Source organism: Poromitra crassiceps, assembly GCF_964638095.1.
Source record: "Poromitra crassiceps genome assembly, chromosome: 3".
NCBI classification, from domain to species: domain Eukaryota; kingdom Metazoa; phylum Chordata; class Actinopteri; order Beryciformes; family Melamphaidae; genus Poromitra; species Poromitra crassiceps.
The window spans coordinates 54,440,904-54,460,619 of NC_139625.1; the positions used below are offsets into that span (position 1 = coordinate 54,440,904).

A 19,716-nucleotide genomic window follows, 5' to 3' on the forward strand; every position below is an offset into this window, starting at 1 on the left:
GACTATCATATCCCATATCCCCCACAAAGAACATCAAAACACAACAAAACAAAACAAGAAAACTGCATAAGATACACAATAATCCAAGAACAAACAAGACTATTGGACAAACAACCAAACAAAAACAATGCATTCAAAGTAAATACATAGATCTTGCCCTGTTGGCAGCTAGGAAATGCATAGCTTTAAATTGGAAACCATCCAATCCCCCAGCTGTAGTTCACTGGTGGAATGAACTCTCAAGCTACCATACGTTGGATAACATTTACTACAAGAGCAAAGGCAGATTCTTAGACATCCCCAAAATATGGCAACCACATACAGAGTTTGACTTTAAGAACTTTTTACCCCAGTGTCATTAGGCTTATCAGGATAGGAGCTGAATGCATTGTTTTTGTTTGGTTGTTTGTCCAATAGTCTTGTTTGTTCTTGGATTATTGTGTATCTTATGCAGTTTTCTTGTTTTGTTTTGTTGTGTTTTGATGTTCTTTGTGGGGGATATGGGATATGATAGTCCATGTATTGTATGTCGTGTAAATACCTCATGTTCTTTCTTAAAGATTAAAAAAAAAAAAAAAAAAAAATTTTTAATTAAAAATAAATTAAAAACGACTAGTCGACTAGTCGACTACCTTTAGGGACGACTAGTCGACTAGTAAAATTCACTAGTCGTGAATGCCCTAATATATATATATATGAAGAGTTCATTTGCAAAAACAGGTAAACGCCATTCTTAAAATGAACAAACAACATCTGTTTGATACTCCCTGGAGTGCACATAGAAAACATTATTGAGGTGATTTATGTGAAAATTATCAGATGAATATGTTTTACACATTTTATATATGTTTTATATATATATATATATACCGGTATATATATATAGATATATAGATAGATAGATAGATAGATAGATAGATAGATAGATAGGTGAGGGGGAATGAGGAGGCGGATGAGTTGGCAAAAAGGGTTTTAAAGAAAGGAAATACAGAGGTGCAGGTTAGTATCAGTAAAGCAGAGCTCAAGTGTGTTATTTGGGGAAAAACTATTCAAATGTGGCAAGGGAGGTGGGACAGGGAGGAGAAGGGGAGGCACCTGTACTGAATTCAAAAGAGTGTTAAAGGTACTAGGGTAGGGGGTGGCAACAGGAGAGAGGAAGTTGTATTGACAGGTTAAGGTTGGGACATTGTGTACTAAACAAAACACTGAAAGTAATAGGGAAACATCAGACAGGATTGTGTGAGGGATGTCAGGAGGAGGAGTCAGTGGAACATGTAGTTCTGAGGTGTAGAGGGTAGGGGGTGCAGAGAGAGGTGATGAAGGAGAATCTGAGGAAGTTAGGGGTGCAGGAAATCACATTAAAGGCATTAGTGAGCAAAAGAGCGCAGAGCAGGGCTCTGTTAGCTTTTGTAAGGGATACAGGGGTGTTTAGTAGGGTGTGAGGTAGGTTAGGTGTGTGTGTGTGTGTGTGTGTGTGTGTGTGTGTGTGTGTGTGTGTGTGTGTGTGTGTGTGTGTGTGTGTGTGTGTGTGTAAGGGATACAGGGGTGTTTAGTAGGGTGTGAGGTAGGTTAGGTGTGTGTGTGTGTGTGTGTGTGTGTGTGTGTGTGTGTGTGTGTGTGTGTGTGTAAGGGATACAGGGGTGTTTAGTAGGGTGTGAGGTAGTTTAGGTGTGTGTGTGTGTGTGTGTGTGTGTGTGTGTGTGTGTGTGTGTGTGTGTGTGTGTAAGGGATACAGGGGTGTTTAGTAGGGGGTGTGAGGTAGTTTAGGTGTGTGTGTGTGTGTGTGTGTGTGTGTGTGTGTGTGTGTAAGGGATACAGGGGTGTTTAGTAGGGTGTGAGGTCGTTTAGGTGTGTGTGTGTGTGTGTGTGTGTGTGTGTGTGTGTGTGTGTAAGGGATACAGCTGTGTTTAGTAGGGTGTGAGGTAGTTTAGGTGTGTGTGTGTGTGTGTGTGTAAGGGATACAGGGGTGTTTAGTAGGGTGTGAGGTAGTTTAGGTGTGTGTGTGTGTGTGTGTGTGTGTGTGTGTGTGTGTGTGTGTGTGTGTGTGTGTGTGTAAGGGATACAGGGGGTGTGAGGTAGTTTAGGTGTGTGTGTGTGTGTGTGTGTGTGTGTGTGTGTGTGTGTGTGTGTGTGTGTGTGTGTGTGTGTGTAAGGGATACAGCGGTGTTTAGTAGGGTGTGAGGTAGTTTAGGTGTGTGTGTGTGTGTGTGTGTGTGTGTGTGTGTGTGTGTGTAAGGGATACAGGGGTGTTTAGTACGGTGTGAGGTAGTTTAGGTGTGTGTGTGTGTGTGTGTGTGTGTGTAAGGGATACAGGGGGTGTGAGGTAGTTTAGGTGTGTGTGTGTGTGTGTGTGTGTGTGTGTGTGTGTGTGTGTGTGTGTGTGTGTGTGTGTGTGTGTAAGGGATACAGGGGTGTTTAGTAGGGTGTGAGGTAGTTTAGGTGTGTGTGTGTGTGTGTGTGTGTGTGTGTTTGTGTGTGTGTGTGTGTGTGTATGTGTGTGTGTGTGTGTGTAAGGGATACAGGGGTGTTTAGTAGGGGGTGGATAAATCCAGAAGGAGGAGGTGAGGTGATATGGGGGATGCCAGCTGGCATAAAACACCAAAGATGAAGAAGAAGAGAGCAAGCTCTCGTCAGGGAAATAGTGGATGGATGGATCCAGAAGAGGGCGGTAATGCAATATTGAGGATGCCAACTGCCATAAAACACCAAAAAGAAGAAGAATATTGGTGTTCTGCAAATTAACTGTTCCATTACTGTTTGATGTTATTGGTCTATTGGAGGAGGAGTAGGCACCACACACTGTGAACTTACAACATGTGTGAAATATAAAAGTCCTATAACTTTTATATTTCACACATGTTGTAAGTATATGTCATAAGTATAGTAAAAATATAGCAGGCTACAGAAGCACGATTATTGTAAATTATGAAAGGGATGAATAGATTATTACAGAGGGGAGGAAACAGAGGCGACCAGAGCTTTGTCAGTGAGGACATTTAGGAGATAATGAGGTAAATATTGAACTTTTGGAACCACAGTGCATTTGGCTACAAAACACTTGGATTATGCTGCACAAGAATTTTGTTGGTCATTTTTTATTTTTGAGTAGTATATGAAACTTTTTGATGCTTTTATGAGCTTCAATGGAGTTTCCACTGACATGATGGTGAGTCGATAATGACTGCATCTTCATTTTACTGGGTTAAGGATCATATTATACATGGTGTGTAAAGGGTTAAGGATATATATATATATATATATATATATATATTTAAGCAATATAGCATGAGAGCAAGTGTGTTGTGGAGAATATATCCCGCTGATAAGCTGTTATCCCACGAGGCTGCAGGCCGAGTGGGATAACAGCTTATCAGCGGGATATATTCCACGCAGTGTTGGGCAGTAGCTTGCTACAAGTAGCAAAGCTACATAGCTTAACTACATTTCTCAGTAGCTTGGTGGTAGCTTCACTACTTTTGAACCAAGTAGCTTTTTCAGTAGCTAAGCTATTTATAGACCCAAGTAGCTTGTAGCTTCCCGCAAAAGCTACAAGCTACTTGCCAGAGAAAATCCATGAGCAAAGCACGCAGTGGAGATTTCTGCTGCGGTTTGGATTAAACAGGAGGAGACATTGCATGTCAAGTGTGCCTGTGTAGCCAATAAAGCTCTTCCAGTTCCATTATGACGGACAACAAGTGCCTATTTGTTTGGTGGAAAGTTGTTCTTTGACATGAAGTTGATTCAATGTGAGAAAAAAAGTAGGCTAGCTTTGATGTAGCAAGCTGCTTTTGCCATGTTGCTCGTAGCTTAGCTTGCTACATTTCTCTGGGGATAGCTTCAATGTAGTTTAGCTATATTTAATCGAGAGTAACTGATAGCTTAGCTTACTACATTTTCCAAGTAGCTTGCCCATCACTGATTCCACAACACCACGCAGCTCGAGCGATATATTGCTTTTATAAAACGGTTTCCAAGTATAATAATATAATAATAATAATACTATAAGTCCGACTGGCATTTTATTCTGATAGAGTCAGTTGAAACACTACTGTAAGGCGGGACTTCTAGCAAGAAGATAGACGTGCGGGTGATTTGATTGGATCGTTCTGGAGACTGAAGTCGACATTGGCCAATCCTGGCGCTTGCTGAGAGCTTTTGCAAAGCCCGACACCAGAGCCGTATGCCGACACCAAGTAACGTTACGTCTTATTTAGAAATGCGGGGTTAAGAGTGAGGGCGCGCGAGAGAGGGGTTAAGACATTAGCCCGCGTCTATTCTTGTACAAAACATCATTTTCTGCGAAGTATTAGTAAAGTTATAAGCGAAGATCGATTCACAAGGATCTGAAAGCTGTCTCCGCCATTTTGTTTTTGAGGTACTTTTAGTAAGAGAGTTGCGCCATCATGCGTCCATAATGACTCATTGTAAGGACTAGTGACCCTCCATACGGCAGATCAGGAGAAAGCTGTTTGGCTCGAGCGCAGCGCTGCCTTTTAGTAAGAGAGTTGCCATGGCAACCAATAACCCATGGCCATGGGTTATTGAACTCGGTTACTGGAATTATACAATGGCTGTGAACCAATCAGATTGCTTGATTTGAGAGAGCCGTTTTATAAATATATATATATATATTGGTGTGTAAAGGGTTAAGGATATTATACATGCAACGGGTAAGAATAACATTAATGCGGGGAATGTCCTCACAAGTAAGTAAGTGTGTGTGTGTGTGTGTGTGTGTGTGTGTGTGTGTGTGTGTGTGTGTGTGTGTGTGTGTGTGTGTGTGTGCACGCGTGCGTTTCCGGTGTGTGTGTGTGTGTGCAAGCATGCGCGCGTGCGTGCATGTTCATTTCAGAGTGCCAAATCTGCTTCCCTGGCTGATGCAAGCACATGATTGACAGCTGCTTCAGCCAGACAAGCAGAGAGAGAGAGGCATACAGTAGAGAGAGAGAGAGAGAGAGAGAGAGAGACATACAGTAGAGAGAGAGAGAGAGAGAGAGACATACAGTAGAGAGAGAGAGAGAGACATACAGTAGAGGGAAAGAGAGACAAAGAGAGTGTGAGAGATTGGGGGGGGGGGGTGGTAAAAGGGTATTTTGGGCGATGGACCTCCTGCTGCAGCCACATCAGTCCATGATCATTTTTGTGACTATGCAACTGGAGCCAGACTACTAGCTGCAAACCACAAGAATGACACAGACAGACATGTTGTAAAACAAAGCAAGGCCCCGCTGACCTCCATCGCACAGAGAGGGAGGACGGCAAGAGAGAAGGGGAGGAGGGGGGAGAAGGATGACGAAGGATCAGAATGATAGAGATCCACATGTGATTCTCAAGTCATTTGGTCCAAGTCTTAAAGTTAAACAAGTATTTTTTGTTGGGCAAGTCAAGTCACAGGTTACAGTATGTTAAGGCAAGTCAAGTCACAGGTTATGTTAAGTCAAGTCAAGTCACAGGTTATGTTAAGTCAAGTCAAGTCACATGTTATGTTAAGTCAAGTCAAGTCACAGGTTATGTTAAGTCAAGTCAAGTCACAGGTTATGTTAAGTCAAGTCAAGTCACAGCTTATGTTAAGTCAAGTCAAGTCACAGGTTATGTTAAGTCAAGTCAAGTCACAGGTTATGTTAAGTCAAGTCAAGTCACAGGTTATGTTAAGTCAAGTCAAGTCACAGGTTATGTTAAGTCAAGTCAAGTCACAGGTTATGTTTAGGCAAGTCAAGTCACAGGTTATGTTAAGTCAAGTCAAGTCACAGGTTATGTTAAGTCAAGTCAAGTCACAGGTTATGTTAAGTCAAGTCAAGTCACAGGTTATGTTAAGTCAAGTCAAGTCACAGGTTATGTTTAGGCAAGTCAAGTCACAGGTTATGTTTAGGCAAGTCAAGTCACAGGTTATGTTAAGTCAAGTCAAGTCACAGGTTATGTTAAGTCAAGTCAAGTCACAGGTTATGTTAAGTCAAGTCAAGTCACAGGTTATGTTTAGGCAAGTCAAGTCACAGGTTATGTTAAGTCAAGTCAAGTCACAGGTTATGTTTAGGCAAGTCAAGTCACAGGTTATGTTAAGTCAAGTCAAGTCACAGGTTATGTTTAGGCAAGTCAAGTCACAGGTTATGTTTAGGCAAGTCAAGTCACAGGTTATGTTTAGGCAAGTCAAGTCACAGGTTATGTTTAGGCAAGTCAAGTCACAGGTTATGTTAAGTCAAGTCAAGTCACAGGTTATGTTAAGTCAAGTCAAGTCACAGGTTATGTTTAGGCAAGTCAAGTCACAGGTTATGTTTAGGCAAGTCAAGTCACAGGTTATGTTAAGTCAAGTCAAGTCACAGGTTATGTTTAGGCAAGTCAAGTCACAGGTTATGTTTAGGCAAGTCAAGTCACAGGTTATGTTAAGTCAAGTCAAGTCACAGGTTATGTTAAGTCAAGTCAAGTCACAGGTTATGTTTAGGCAAGTCAAGTCACAGGTTATGTTTAGGCAAGTCAAGTCACAGGTTATGTTAAGTCAAGTCAAGTCACAGGTTATGTTAAGTCAAGTCAAGTCACAGGTTATGTTAAGTCAAGTCAAGTCACAGGTTATGTTTAGGCAAGTCAAGTCACAGGTTATGTTAAGTCAAGTCAAGTCACAGGTTATGTTAAGTCAAGTCAAGTCACAGGTTATGTTAAGTCAAGTCAAGTCACAGGTTATGTTAAGTCAAGTCAAGTCACAGGTTATGTTTAGGCAAGTCAAGTCACAGGTTATGTTTAGGCAAGTCAAGTCACAGGTTATGTTAAGTCAAGTCAAGTCACAGGTTATGTTAAGTCAAGTCAAGTCACAGGTTATGTTAAGTCAAGTCAAGTCACAGGTTATGTTAAGTCAAGTCAAGTCACAGGTTATGTTAAGTCAAGTCAAGTCACAGGTTATGTTTAGGCAAGTCAAGTCACAGGTTATGTTTAGGCAAGTCAAGTCACAGGTTATGTTTAGGCAAGTCAAGTCACAGGTTATGTTAAGTCAAGTCAAGTCACAGGTTATGTTAAGTCAAGTCAAGTCACAGGTTATGTTAAGTCAAGTCAAGTCACAGGTTATGTTTAGGCAAGTCAAGTCACAGGTTATGTTTAGGCAAGTCAAGTCACAGGTTATGTTAAGTCAAGTCAAGTCACAGGTTATGTTAAGTCAAGTCAAGTCACAGGTTATGTTAAGTCAAGTCAAGTCACAGGTTATGTTAAGTCAAGTCAAGTCACAGGTTATGTTTAGGCAAGTCAAGTCACAGGTTATGTTTAGGCAAGTCAAGTCACAGGTTATGTTTAGGCAAGTCAAGTCACAGGTTATGTTAAGTCAAGTCAAGTCACAGGTTATGTTAAGTCAAGTCAAGTCACAGGTTATGTTAAGTCAAGTCAAGTCACAGGTTATGTTTAGGCAAGTCAAGTCACAGGTTATGTTTAGGCAAGTCAAGTCACAGGTTATGTTAAGTCAAGTCAAGTCACAGGTTATGTTAAGTCAAGTCAAGTCACAGGTTATGTTAAGTCAAGTCAAGTCACAGGTTATGTTTAGGCAAGTCAAGTCACAGGTTATGTTTAGGCAAGTCAAGTCACAACCATAGACCGTATACAAATAGGCAATGGGTGTGACATCACCCATTGGTTTGTGGACTCCCATTTTGAAGCCTCAAGTTTGACTTTCATACAATCAGACTTCTTTTTGTAGCCAGTGGAGTCGCCCCCTGCTGTAATGTCATAACGTTGTTATGTAACCTTAATCAAACAAAGATCAAATCACTTAAGCTTATTTATTTACTCATTTCTCAAACACAAACAAGTCATTTGAGTCATCATGTATCAAGCCAAGTCACGTCACGTCACGTCACGTCACGAGTCTATAACTTCCAAGTCCAGTCTCAAGTATTGATTTTCTGTCAAGTCAAGTTGCAAGTAATCAAAACAGTGACTCGAGTCAACTAGATTCCAAGTCACAATGACTCGAGTCCACATCTCATTACTCATTACTACTGTATTTCGTAATCGCGTTATAAATATTTTTGACTTGTTGATCGGATGAGCAAAAACAAAAAAGGGCACAGAAAGAAACCAGGAGAAGTTGTGGTAGAGTTCAATTTAAGGGGGAGACAGAAACAGGCGAGTTAGTAGAGGAGAAACCGGGTACCCGAACGCATCCCAAGACTAATGGCCCATTTCCAAGTTCAAGGTTCAAGGTTCAAGGATATTTATTGTCATTCCAAAACATGAAACATGAGAGGGAACGAAATATGAACTCAAGGTCCTGGTGGATAGATTAACTAGGATATCATAAATCATAAAATATCATAAAAACAACTGAGTACTAAGAAAGAAAAACAATATAAAAACATAAATTAGAGACATCATAAAAACAACATAGTACCAACAACCGCTGGTATCAGCGCGGCCCCGCCCAGCTCGTCTCGCTTTTTTGTCTCATTCCACCGATCAAAAACCTGGCCAGCCCGGGTTGAGTCGGGGGTTGAGTCGTGCTAGTTTTGGTCCCTGCTTTGCTGAGGTTCTAGTGCTGTGGACCCGGTACCATACGGTGACGTGAAAACACTGCAGACGACTGATTGGTCAGGCAGAATCGTGTTTACTCTATCTACTGTCAATGCTGGATACCAGTTTAGTGGGGATTACCTTCTCTTCTGTTATTTCCATCAGTCTTTTGTGTTGCTGCCTTCAGCTCTGGTGAAATAAAAGCGATCTCCTTACTCAGCTTAACATGACGGTGGTTTTCAATTGTTTTGAGAGAAAAAAAAATCCGCTCCTCAGGAAGCCCTTTGTAGCTGTGCCTGTGTGCAGCGTCGGCTCCGCTAGGCCACAGGCGGGGCTTTGGTGAAGCCGCGGTCTTGCCTGGTGAGAGGCCGCCGGGGTAGAGGCTTCACTTCTCCCCGTAGCGCAACCCCCGTCCCTCGCGCAGCGCATGCATGTGAGTTTGACTAACAACAAAGTGATATCCATTCTCCTGGCCGATTGTCACATTTGCCCATGTACACTGTAGGTCATTTAGAGGCACCAGTATTTCATAAACAGTTTAAAAGTTCTGTGTATGGATTTAATTGTAACGTTATATGTTATAGCCTACTTCGGAATATGGGCGGAGGGCAGATATGCGGTCGCTAGCAAAGCAAAACGTCCATCGGGTTGAAACAAGTAGAGCCGAGTGGTGACGAGCTGTGCAGGGCTGTAAAATGTGGTGGAAATGAGCCATAAGTTCGTCTTCACTCCACCTTAATTCAAAGGAGAGAAGAAGAACCTGGCTAAAGATGCTTCTGGGGAATGCCGGCCCAGATTGGATGCATGACACTGGAAGTTTTTTTTTTATCAAGTTATTTTGGATTTCCCCTGTTTTCTCCCCAATTGTACTTGGCCAATTCCCCCTGCTGTCCTGGTCATAACTCCACCCCCTTTGCTGATCTGAGGACAGGTGTAGACTAGTCATGCCAGCCGCTTCTTTTCACCTGACAGCGAGGAGTTTCACTGGCAGGACTTAGCGCGTGGGAGGATCACACTATTCCCTATATATCCCCTCCCCCCCAAACAGGCACCCTGAACAACCAGAGGAGGCGCTAGTCCAGCGACTAGGACACATTCCCATAATCTGGTTTCCCACCCGCAGCCATGGCCAATTGTGCCTATATGGAGGCCCAACCAAGCCGGAGATAACACGGGGCTCGAACCCGCGACCCTCGTGTTGGTAGGCAAGGAATCTTAAGGGCTCATTATACTCGAGCAAGCTCCGTGGGGAGGAGCTCCGCGAGTCTCCGTGCGGACCTCGCGCTGGGGCCAGGCCCGTATCTAGGTATGAGCACAGGGAGGTCCGGACCTCCCCTAATATTTCAGAGAAAAAAATAAAAAAAGCTCAATGGAAAAGCATGAAAAACACGGGATCACTTTTATTTTGAAACGAAAGGCACGTCAGGCAGGAAGTCATCTGACGCCGCGTCCGTGGTAACTTGATTTCACTTGACAAGCGCAGGAGCCAGGACCAGAGGTAGGAGAGAGCAGCATCGATGATGACTTTGTGTGTTGTGTACGGCTTGGGTTGTGTACCTGTGTTTGTAGGTGTCATTTCGATATGAATTTGGCTAAAACAGTTTGTGTTTGTTAGTTACAATTATGTTGACAGGAGAGCTGAGCAGGTGGTGACATGAAAGAGAATATACTGAATAATGACATCACAACAGTATAATCCTAATGTTGATTTAGAATGATATATTCCTCTAAATATGGCTAAAAAAGGTTAAAAAAAACATTTTTTTTAATTTAAAATGATATATTATCCGCCTCCCCTTGCTGGACCTCCCCTATTTCGAAACCCTGGATACGGGCCTGGCTGGGGCAGATGCTTTTATACAGCCCGTGAAAAAGTCGCAATTAAACGCTATTATGTGCAGTACTGAGTGCGCTTTCACTCTCAAATGACCGCACATCAGCACATGAATGAATCACCAAACTTGTTTTTACTGAATAGCCGTTTCAGTTCTCAGCCCTGATAGCCTACTCTGCTGCTTTTAATCTCTCTCAATCATGCTCTCAACACAACACATTTACTTGGTGAAATTACTAAAAATGAACAGTTGCAAATCAAAGTTTAGCCTACCACATGGGTCAAGAAATGTGGTGAAAACACAGCCCAGTGTTCAGGGCTCAGTGGCTTGAAAGCGGCCATGTTTGGAGAGAAGCCGTGCGGAGGTCGCGCTGTGAGAAAAATCTTCAGGTACACGGTGGGCGCCCTACGGAGGTAGCGCCCAACCACGCCCAACAAATTTACGTCATTTGACACGCCCGGCCCTCGCTCCACCCCCGCCCTTCACGGCATGGTGAGCATAAAGCAGCCTTAACGCTGCACTACCCGGACGCCTGCCCCCCCGCCAAGATTTTCTTCCAGCAACACTCCAGATAAGGTTGATCTTTCAGGTTGGCCCATTATTAGTCATTTTGGACTTTGGTTAATTTTGCAATCGCATTTTCCGTTCTCCAATTGCAATCAGTTGCATTCTATGCCTCTCAAGTTTGTCGTTCCTTTGCCTGTTGTTTGTAGGTCGTTTTGCAGACGATGTTCAAGCTCCCTGTGAAGCATCGGCGTCTACTCTACATCTGCAGCCATCTGGTGTATTTAATAAACGAGCGGGTTAATCGGTATCATGCCGTGAGCTGCAGTACCTGCGGAAGTCCAACAGGGGTCGCGTGGAGGTAGGGATGCCCTGCGCTGGCCAGCTGAGGAAGTGGAACTGGGTCAGGGTCCTGGTCTCCTGCGTCTGCACGTTCTTCAGGTAGAAGCTCCGCACCAGAAAGTCGTTACACCAGATGTGCTCTGACACCAGGTTCACCTGAGCGGCGGAGACAGACGTGTGCAGGGGGAGTTAAAGTGACCGGACACAGCCGTGGCGGATGGAACAGGCCCCTTTTTGGAAATGGGTCAGCCTCTAAAACTAGGCCAGACTATCAGACACACACACGCACGCGTGCACACGCACACACGCACGCATGCAAGAATACATGCACGTGCATGCCGACACACGGAGAATCTAAAGTAGGACATCTACTGTACCAGTGTAGGGAATTATATATTTTGGGGCAACTTTGGCCCCACTGTCTAAAAAATGGGGGCATTTCTAAATTTTTGGGGGCACTTAAAACAAATAGTAATTGGTGCCTAAACCTGCTAAAGCGTAGTCTAAATAACAGCTGTGTTTTTGTGTGTGTGTTCTTCGTCGTCTTCTCCTGGCAAACCACTTGCAGGTGCTGAGTGTGTGTTAGAGATGGAAATGGAAAGCAAATTAATTGGTAAATGGCCTGCATTTATATAGCGCTTTTATCCAAAGCGCTTTACAGTCAGTAGGTACATTCACCCATTCATACACCGATGGCGGCAGGCTACCACGCAGGGTGCTGGCACACCAACGGGAGCAATTTGGGGTTCAGTATCTTGCCCAAGGACACTTCGACATGCAGACTGGAGGATCCGGGAATCGAACCACCGACCTCTTTTATCCAAAGCGATTAGTGGACGACCCGCTCTACCTCCTGAGCTACAGCCGCCCTAATTGAATGAAAATAAAACGTTTGAAATTTTGGTGCAATTTTCGTCCCTTGATCATGGTTTTTTTCGGGGCATCCTGAGATTTCTTGGGGAATCTTTGCGCTTGTCGCTGGCTAATTTCCTACACCGACGTCTACCTCTCACATAAAGATTACACTTTTTTGGGTCTCCCTCTCGCTCTCTCTCACTCTCTCACACACACACACACACACACACACACACACACACACACACGGTGCTTTCACCTCGTAGATGTGGTAGAGGGAAGAGCCCTCGTCAGGCCAGTAGCGGTCACACTGTTTCTCTCCGTCCTCCACTAGAGCCGTCATCATCACGATCACAGTGCAGCCGTTCTCCCACACCATCTGCTCACATCAACAACAACAACATCACCCCGTTTTAAAATACATACTACAGCATGCACTAGGACGCGTCATCAGTGATGTTATCTGGGGTCGTAAGGTGTTTCGGTTCTCTCAACATCATACACCCTCGCCCAGTAGACCCAGCCGAGGCCAATTAAGACCCCGACTCGCGTCCCAGAAGCCGCTCACGGATCAGCCTTCCTACTCTGTCTGCAACGTTGCCCGCGGAAGGGCTAAGCGAGAACGCCCAATCCGCTGCAATAGAGCTAGTGCTACGCCGCAGTATTGGCACTTCGGTGCATGGATGATCTAGGCTCTGTGGGTAACTCCCGGCCGTGCTCCTCCTTCGTCTCACCAGACCCTCACAGGGCAAAGGCAATCCAGAGGCAGAGAGGATGCCTCAAGGACGCCTCAAGAGGGCCTGTGCGCTGCACGTCATTGGCCTGTGCCGGGCACCTCGCTCTAGCCTGAAGGACCCCAGGCCACACCGATCTTTGCACAGATTTTCAGGAGGCTAATCCGAGGCGTTTGTGAATTTCTCCCTCACGAGAGAGCCAGGATGGGGTGCTAAACCCATCCCGTACCGAATGCCGTCTCTCCGACCGTCATTACTACTAAAAGTACAGTAAGTCCACAATAATACTGCATAAGCACAGTAATGAAAATCAAAGAAAATCTCTCTAAAGCTTGATGTAAAACACTTATGTTTGTCCCTTTGCACACTCAGTGCCGCAGTTGTATAAATGTACGGTAGATAGATTTGTTATTTTTCTTCTTATAAACAAACATTACACACACTGGAATTTAACACCTAACTGCTAGCCTGGTAAGAGCATCCTGTTCACGGGACCTCACATTGTGTTTGGCTCTATGGATCAGTGTGGACTTCTAGCTGCCCTGCGTCGTAGTTGATGACGTTATTGCAGAAATAGACTCAATAACGACAAGTAAACAGAACCAGAGTATGCACCAGCTCAGTTTCCCGGTGGAAAAGACGTTTTCGCCAATATGGATTTGACTGGATCTTATGCTGATTGGCTGAAGGAGTTGTCTAACAAGGCAAGCACTCCCGCCCAGATTGATACGTAGAGCTAATATAAACAGAATGTGAGGTCATGTGATCATGATGGTCTTTACCAGGCTACCTAACTGCAGCTTAAGCACTATGTTCATGTCGTGTGGTACCGACCTGCCAGAAGTCAGAGATGGTGTGTGACAGCGGCCCCTGGGTGGCGATGTAGGCGGGCATCCTGGGGTCATGCTCAATCTGAAGGGCAAGGGCACACGCCTCAGTCAGTCACCATGGAAACCAGTAGCAATGGTGACAGATCCATTCTTTCACTCGAGTTAAATTCACATCTAGATCACAGCTTGATCAATAAATCTGGCTTTGGCTGGGAATCTGGAGTCTAGAGGACTTAAGGTTGGAGTTAATAACAGGGTTCCTACACATTTTCAATTAAAAAAATTAAAAAAATTCTAGACCTTGATTGGTTTTGAATATTCCGCCAGGTGTTCAATATGATTTACACAGATAGACATCTTGCTCCTGCTAACTAGGTCCCATCACTGTATGGCAAATATCAGAATATGTGAGATGAGTGGCACAGTTCCTACATGGTTTCCATTTTAAAATTCCATATTTTTCCTGCATCCTATGGTCTTGACTGGATGTGATTTTGGTGGGTATTATTTGATATAATGCATGCTGACAGCGGCTGGGTATTAACAGCATCTGTCTTCTATCTGAACATTATTCTTCACATCAACAAAGTGTCTACAACACAACATATACTATACAATTATGTGTGTATCGGACCTGAACCACAACATTTTCCATACTTTTCCAGACACCCTTTCCAGACCAATTGCCAAACTATTCAAAACCTGGAAATTATCAAATTCATTTTTCATACTTTTCCAGACCTATATAGGAACCCTGTAATAATGACTGGTGTTGAGGATGACAGAAGAGAAGTGAGCAGCTTACTATGGTGCTGGCGTTGATGTAGTCGGTCCGGGAAGGGTTGATCTCCGCTTTCAGCTTCACCCTGGAGTGGTCGTCTGACGTAAAATGACAACACATCAGGAAAACATCAGAAACAAGAAGGAAAAACTGTAAACATAGCAGCTAGCCTGTACAATAAAGTATATGAACTAGACAGAACGGAGATCACAGGCCAGTTATAAACCACAACAAACGATATAAGCAAATGCAGGTATAATCCTATATGCATAAATATATAAAATTAAACATACATACAATTACATAAAGAATAAAAAAGAGTAAAATATATAATATATTATATGCACCATTTACAGTCTTTATACATAAACAAATTGGAGATATCTTATCAAAGCTCAATATCCCATTGCATTAAAACTTCCAGCAGCCTGTTTCTTAACTCATTCTCTGCCAGGGTCATTTCGGTCTGTGTGCTCCCAGTGCCAGGATTTTGAGCATATTTCCTGATCTTCCAGGACCCACAGAATATTCTGTGCTAGGAATAAAATTACACAACATATCTCACAATAAAGCAGAGACTCTCTTCTTACCCCTTGTAAAAAACTGAAACTCGACCATGTTTCCTTGTTTAGTTACAAGCAGTGGAAGTTAGCTTGTTTTCACTGAAAATGCCCTCCTTTGTAACAGAAATAGGAGAAAAATAGGTTTTTAGTGAACGACACCGTTTCAAGCAGAATTCTCTTTTGAGCCTTTTATTTTTTGCCTCAGTGACACATCAGACATATACAGTATTTGTTTTCCCCAAAAAATAAAAAATAAAATAAAAAAAAGTTTTTACTGACTTTTACTTCCTCGAACTTATTTACCAGATAGTCCAAGACTGGACGGACCAAATGAACCCTTATGCTCGCTCGCTCTCTCTCTCTCTCTCTCTCTCTCTCTCTCTCTCTCTCTCTCTCTCTCTCGCTCTCTCTCTCGCTCTCTCTCGCTCTCTCTCTCTCTCTCTCTCTCTCTCTCTCTCTCTCTCTCTCTCTCTCTCTCTCTCTCTCTCTCTCGAGTCTCACACACACGCACACAGGAATCACAGGCAGCTGCTCAATGGCCGCAAATGCTGCTCAATGCTCATGATCGTCACTCACTAACGGACTCTGTTTACTGCTAAATGGGTGACTATACTATAAATACTAAACGTGATTTAGCGCTTCCTTTCATCAGTTTGACTTGAAACAATGTCACAGGCTGGGAAAGGGTCTGATCTAATGTAAACAAGCAAAACATGAAAGTACGTCCGAGTACGTCCTTGGCACAGAACGCCATTGTGAAAAGTACGTCCGAGTACGTCTTTGGCAGAGAATGAGTTAAGAGTAAAATTCGGTGTGTAATGCCTTTTGTCTCAAATTAGGTCAATGGTCAGTGTAGATACAACGACATAAAAAAAAGAACAGCTGCTTCTCTCGATGCTGCAAAGTCAAGTGTGGAGGTTTGACGCACGCACCGCTTGACGTGTTTGGTAACACTCATCTCTCATACTTCAAGTGCCTTTCTGCCTTTATTGCCTTCTACACAGGACCTGGATGGGCTTTCTGTGGATCTGAGATTGCGGAGGCTATCTGTTGCACAACTGCCTTTCACAGGTTTTAAAAAGAAACTTAGATTTTATTTATTTTCACATTAACTTGTATTTTATCTTATCTCTTGTCATATTTTGTGATGTCTGTTTTAGAGACTACATTACAGTATTCCAGTAATGTTTTATTTGATTCTAGTTTTACTTTTTCTATTTTCTAAATGTTTCTTCATTGATCTTTTCTCTTACTCTTTGTGACATGTTTCTAGACATTCAATGTTTGTCTAACATGAAATGTATTTGTTGTCTTGGACCCCAGGAAGACTAGCTGACGTCTAGGCGTCAGCTAATGGGGATCCTTTTTAATAAACAATAAACAATAAACTTCCTCTTTTCCTATTCTAGTTTTGATTCTTCATTTTTGTTACCACTTCACTGATGTCATCCTGCGATCTGTCACTTTAGCTGTTTGTATGTCTCAGTGAGTGTACTGTGATGTAGGGACTCACAGGGCACGGAGTCGGGGCAGCGGTTCTTCTTGGCATTGGCGGCGCTCTGGGCCGTGGACACGGCACTAGGCTCGGCCTGGTAGGAGCACAGCGCCTCCCACTCCTTCATCAGACGGTCCTTGTTCCTCAGATGGTCCTCCATGTAGGCCTGGGGAGGGGGTAGAGGGTTTAAATAGCAGATATACCGTAGTGATTGTTTCATAGTTTCTGCAGATCTTAATGTCATGGCCAGCCATATTAGTTATGCCATATAACTTTATAGACGAAAATTATTCTTTACAGCAGCAAAGATAATGGGCTGTATCTTACGCCAAAGTCTTAGTGCTAGGGCAAATCTTTGCTAGTTTTTAGCACTCAAAATCTTATTTTTTTCCCTTTTAATTACCACTGGGTCACTGAAACACATTCTTTGATGTACTGACCCAGTGGTAATTAAACTTGGGTGTAAGATATGGCCCAATATGTGTGTAGTAGTCAGTAGATATTGAACATCATTTGTCCATAATTTTCAGGTATTGAGTTATGCATTTCAGGTAGGGATGCACAATAAATTGTGTATAATCAAATATCACATTTTTTGTTGAATACTCATAACACTAATTAGGTAAAAAAAAAACTTGTGTTTTTCATGTTTTAAGTTAAAATGCTGAACTTAAAATTCTGAAAAGTCTTTATTGCAGGACAAAGATATATGAAAAAGACAACTTGTGTAAAGTACGCGTAAAAGTGTTCATGAACTGGCTATAGGTTAAATTATTACTGCCTGGTATCAATCAGTGAGAGAGCAGCAAAACAGATTTTAAAAAGATTACTTGAACCCGTTGCACCCTGATTTCCCCTTCAATTTCCCCAGATCATTTTTTCTTCTTCTCCAAACTGCAACAATGTCACAAACATATTGTGCATCTGATGCTTAACCCAAATATTCAAATTGGTGGCATTTTTGTGGCACCATTACATCAAATGGAAAATTGTGCATAAGGCCCAAGCCTTTGGGAACCACTGTTTTAGACCATTTCAAAGTTAAAGTCCCACATTTGTACCTTAAAATGGATTCCTTTCTAAAACTTGGGGTGCTGTGAAAACACATTGCTCCATAAGGTCTGACAATGACATATCATATATTTGAGATCAGGACAACTCTGACTACATACCAACTCAAAATCAAGCATTTTTTACGGCATCCATTTAGAGCATTTCAAAGTTAAACTCTCACATTTGTATATTGAAATGGCTGAAACTTGGGCTGCTGTGAAAACACATTGCTGCATAATTTTTGACAATGACAATATTTGTATTCCGGAACCCTGACACTAACCCAAAAGTCAAATGTAGAATATGCACGACAGTAAGTATTTAGGCATAGCCACCCGCTGAAGGCCCATTCTAAGACAGTAAAAACCCTGTACTGACCAGGATCATGTGACCGGTGGAGATGTCCATGTTGGCCTGGGCGGGCTCCTCGCACCAGCAGGGGGTGCTGCTGTGCGAGCTGGGGCTGGCCTGCGCCCCGTCGCTGAACTGAGATGACACGCTGCTGACCCGGGACGTGTCGGCACCCCCTGCTGCTCCTCCCCCTGCACCGCCCCCACCCGAGCCTCCCACGGCGCCCAGTGCGGCCGCTTCCAGGCGGCCAAACGCGCCTTTGGACGCCATGTGCTGACGACACAAGTCCTGGTGGGGAGGGGAGGCAAACAGTCAGTATTGACGAGGTGTGTATTTGCTTGTTGAGTTATTTCATATACAGAAATATGTACGCTTTTCTCTAATCGCAGGGTTTTATCCAGTGGTCAACCCCCCCGGCTTTCCTCTGATGACGTGCAAGTGAAGTGAAAAGCTGTAGTTTCTCGAATGGCCACTTGGGGGTCGGGGGCAGTAGGCATTCCCCCCATGTTAAAATGCCCGACTTTGTAACAGGATTAAACATCTTTGCAGTTGGGGGCAAAACACGGTTTTGGTCTATATAGCTAATTACACCTTTTCATAACAACTGTAGGGGGGTAGCTTTTTATATAACTCACCCGTTTGGAGTAAAATAGATGATAGAAAAGCGGGTGATTGACAGATCGCTTGTCCAGTGATCACGCAGCTTGCCGATCACGGACCAATAGCAGGCGGAGCTGCAGCTCTGGGAAACTCCCATCTTACATGAGCTGTGCAAGGACTGAACCCATTCCCTCCCACTCTGCTGACAAAAAAATCAAGATGGCGACGGCCAACGAATCAACTCCACACTTTTCCACAAACTTGCAAGTTTGTCCTCCCCTTCTTACTCCCTTGTAAGAAGGGAGTGGGTTTGGTTTACATGCATGGATTAACATCAAAACCATCACCCTGCGTTTTCCCTAAGTTTGTGCAAGACTTATGCTCACCTATTTGGTGGGCGATTTGGGGGTCATTTTGGACTATTATTTACCATGTCTGTGTACAAAAGGTTTGAAAAGCCAGAGCAGATAATAAATAAATAACACTCAAAAAGCTTAAAGACAAAACTTGCAAAACAAGTCCACTACAACAACCAGATCTGGGAAAAGTCATTTAGTAGTTTTGATGCTCTCAACACAATCTGGGAACCCAGAGTCTATCAGTCTTTGGTTTGGTTTGGTTTATTTCGGATCAAGAATGCATAAAAACCATTACAAATTTACAATACAGTAGTAAAAAAAAGTACACAATATGTAAATCAAAAGTAAAATGATCCAAGGATAGCCCAGTAAAGCAGCTTAAAGTTACAAACTAGAAGCCTGCTTATTTCCACTGGGGTCCTTCAAATATCAAAACCTTAATATTACACAATTGTACTTTATAAAAGAAAAACAGAAAAAGGAAGTCTATCGATGACACATAAAATATATGATATATACAAATGAAATCTCAGCGAAGGTGTTGCAATTACTCTCTAGTCAACATCTCATTTTTTAGATGAGTCTTGAGAGCACGTTTAAAGACATTCACAGTGTTTATGCTGTCTGACGACTATTAAGACTCTGGGACAGACGGACAATATTTCGGGGTTTCCAAAGTGGATGTCTGCGCCAAGACTTCTGCTTCCGTACACCGCGCGATCATTGTTTACAGTCTGAATGATGCGAGAATGGAGTTGGAGCTGACCAATTGCAGCTGTTTTAGGTCCAGATGACATTTCGGCTAATAATAATAATAATAATAATAAATAGCTGCATAGACGCCGTCGGACTGTAAACAATAGGGAGTTTAAGCAGTGACGTTTTAAGGACGGCGACGGGGTTCCAACCAGGTTGCTGTAGTACCAGGAGCAC

The 19,716-nt window shown here is 43.2% G+C and overlaps 1 protein-coding gene across 1 annotated transcript in view; it reads right to left on the reverse strand.

Annotated features, from left to right (window-relative positions):
• Window positions 1-19,716, reverse strand: part of LOC310773157 (receptor-type tyrosine-protein phosphatase-like N) — a gene marked incomplete at both ends in the record, with an annotated part of 60,464 nt that overhangs the window by 4,650 nt on the left and 36,098 nt on the right. Inside the window, 6 exons of the mRNA XM_083633067.1 lie at window positions 11,152-11,318; window positions 12,277-12,396; window positions 13,586-13,663; window positions 14,387-14,460; window positions 16,439-16,586; window positions 17,852-18,112. Coding sequence (XP_083489193.1) covers window positions 11,152-11,318; window positions 12,277-12,396; window positions 13,586-13,663; window positions 14,387-14,460; window positions 16,439-16,586; window positions 17,852-18,112 — 848 coding nt within the window. The remainder of the gene's footprint in view (window positions 1-11,151; window positions 11,319-12,276; window positions 12,397-13,585; window positions 13,664-14,386; window positions 14,461-16,438; window positions 16,587-17,851; window positions 18,113-19,716) is intronic.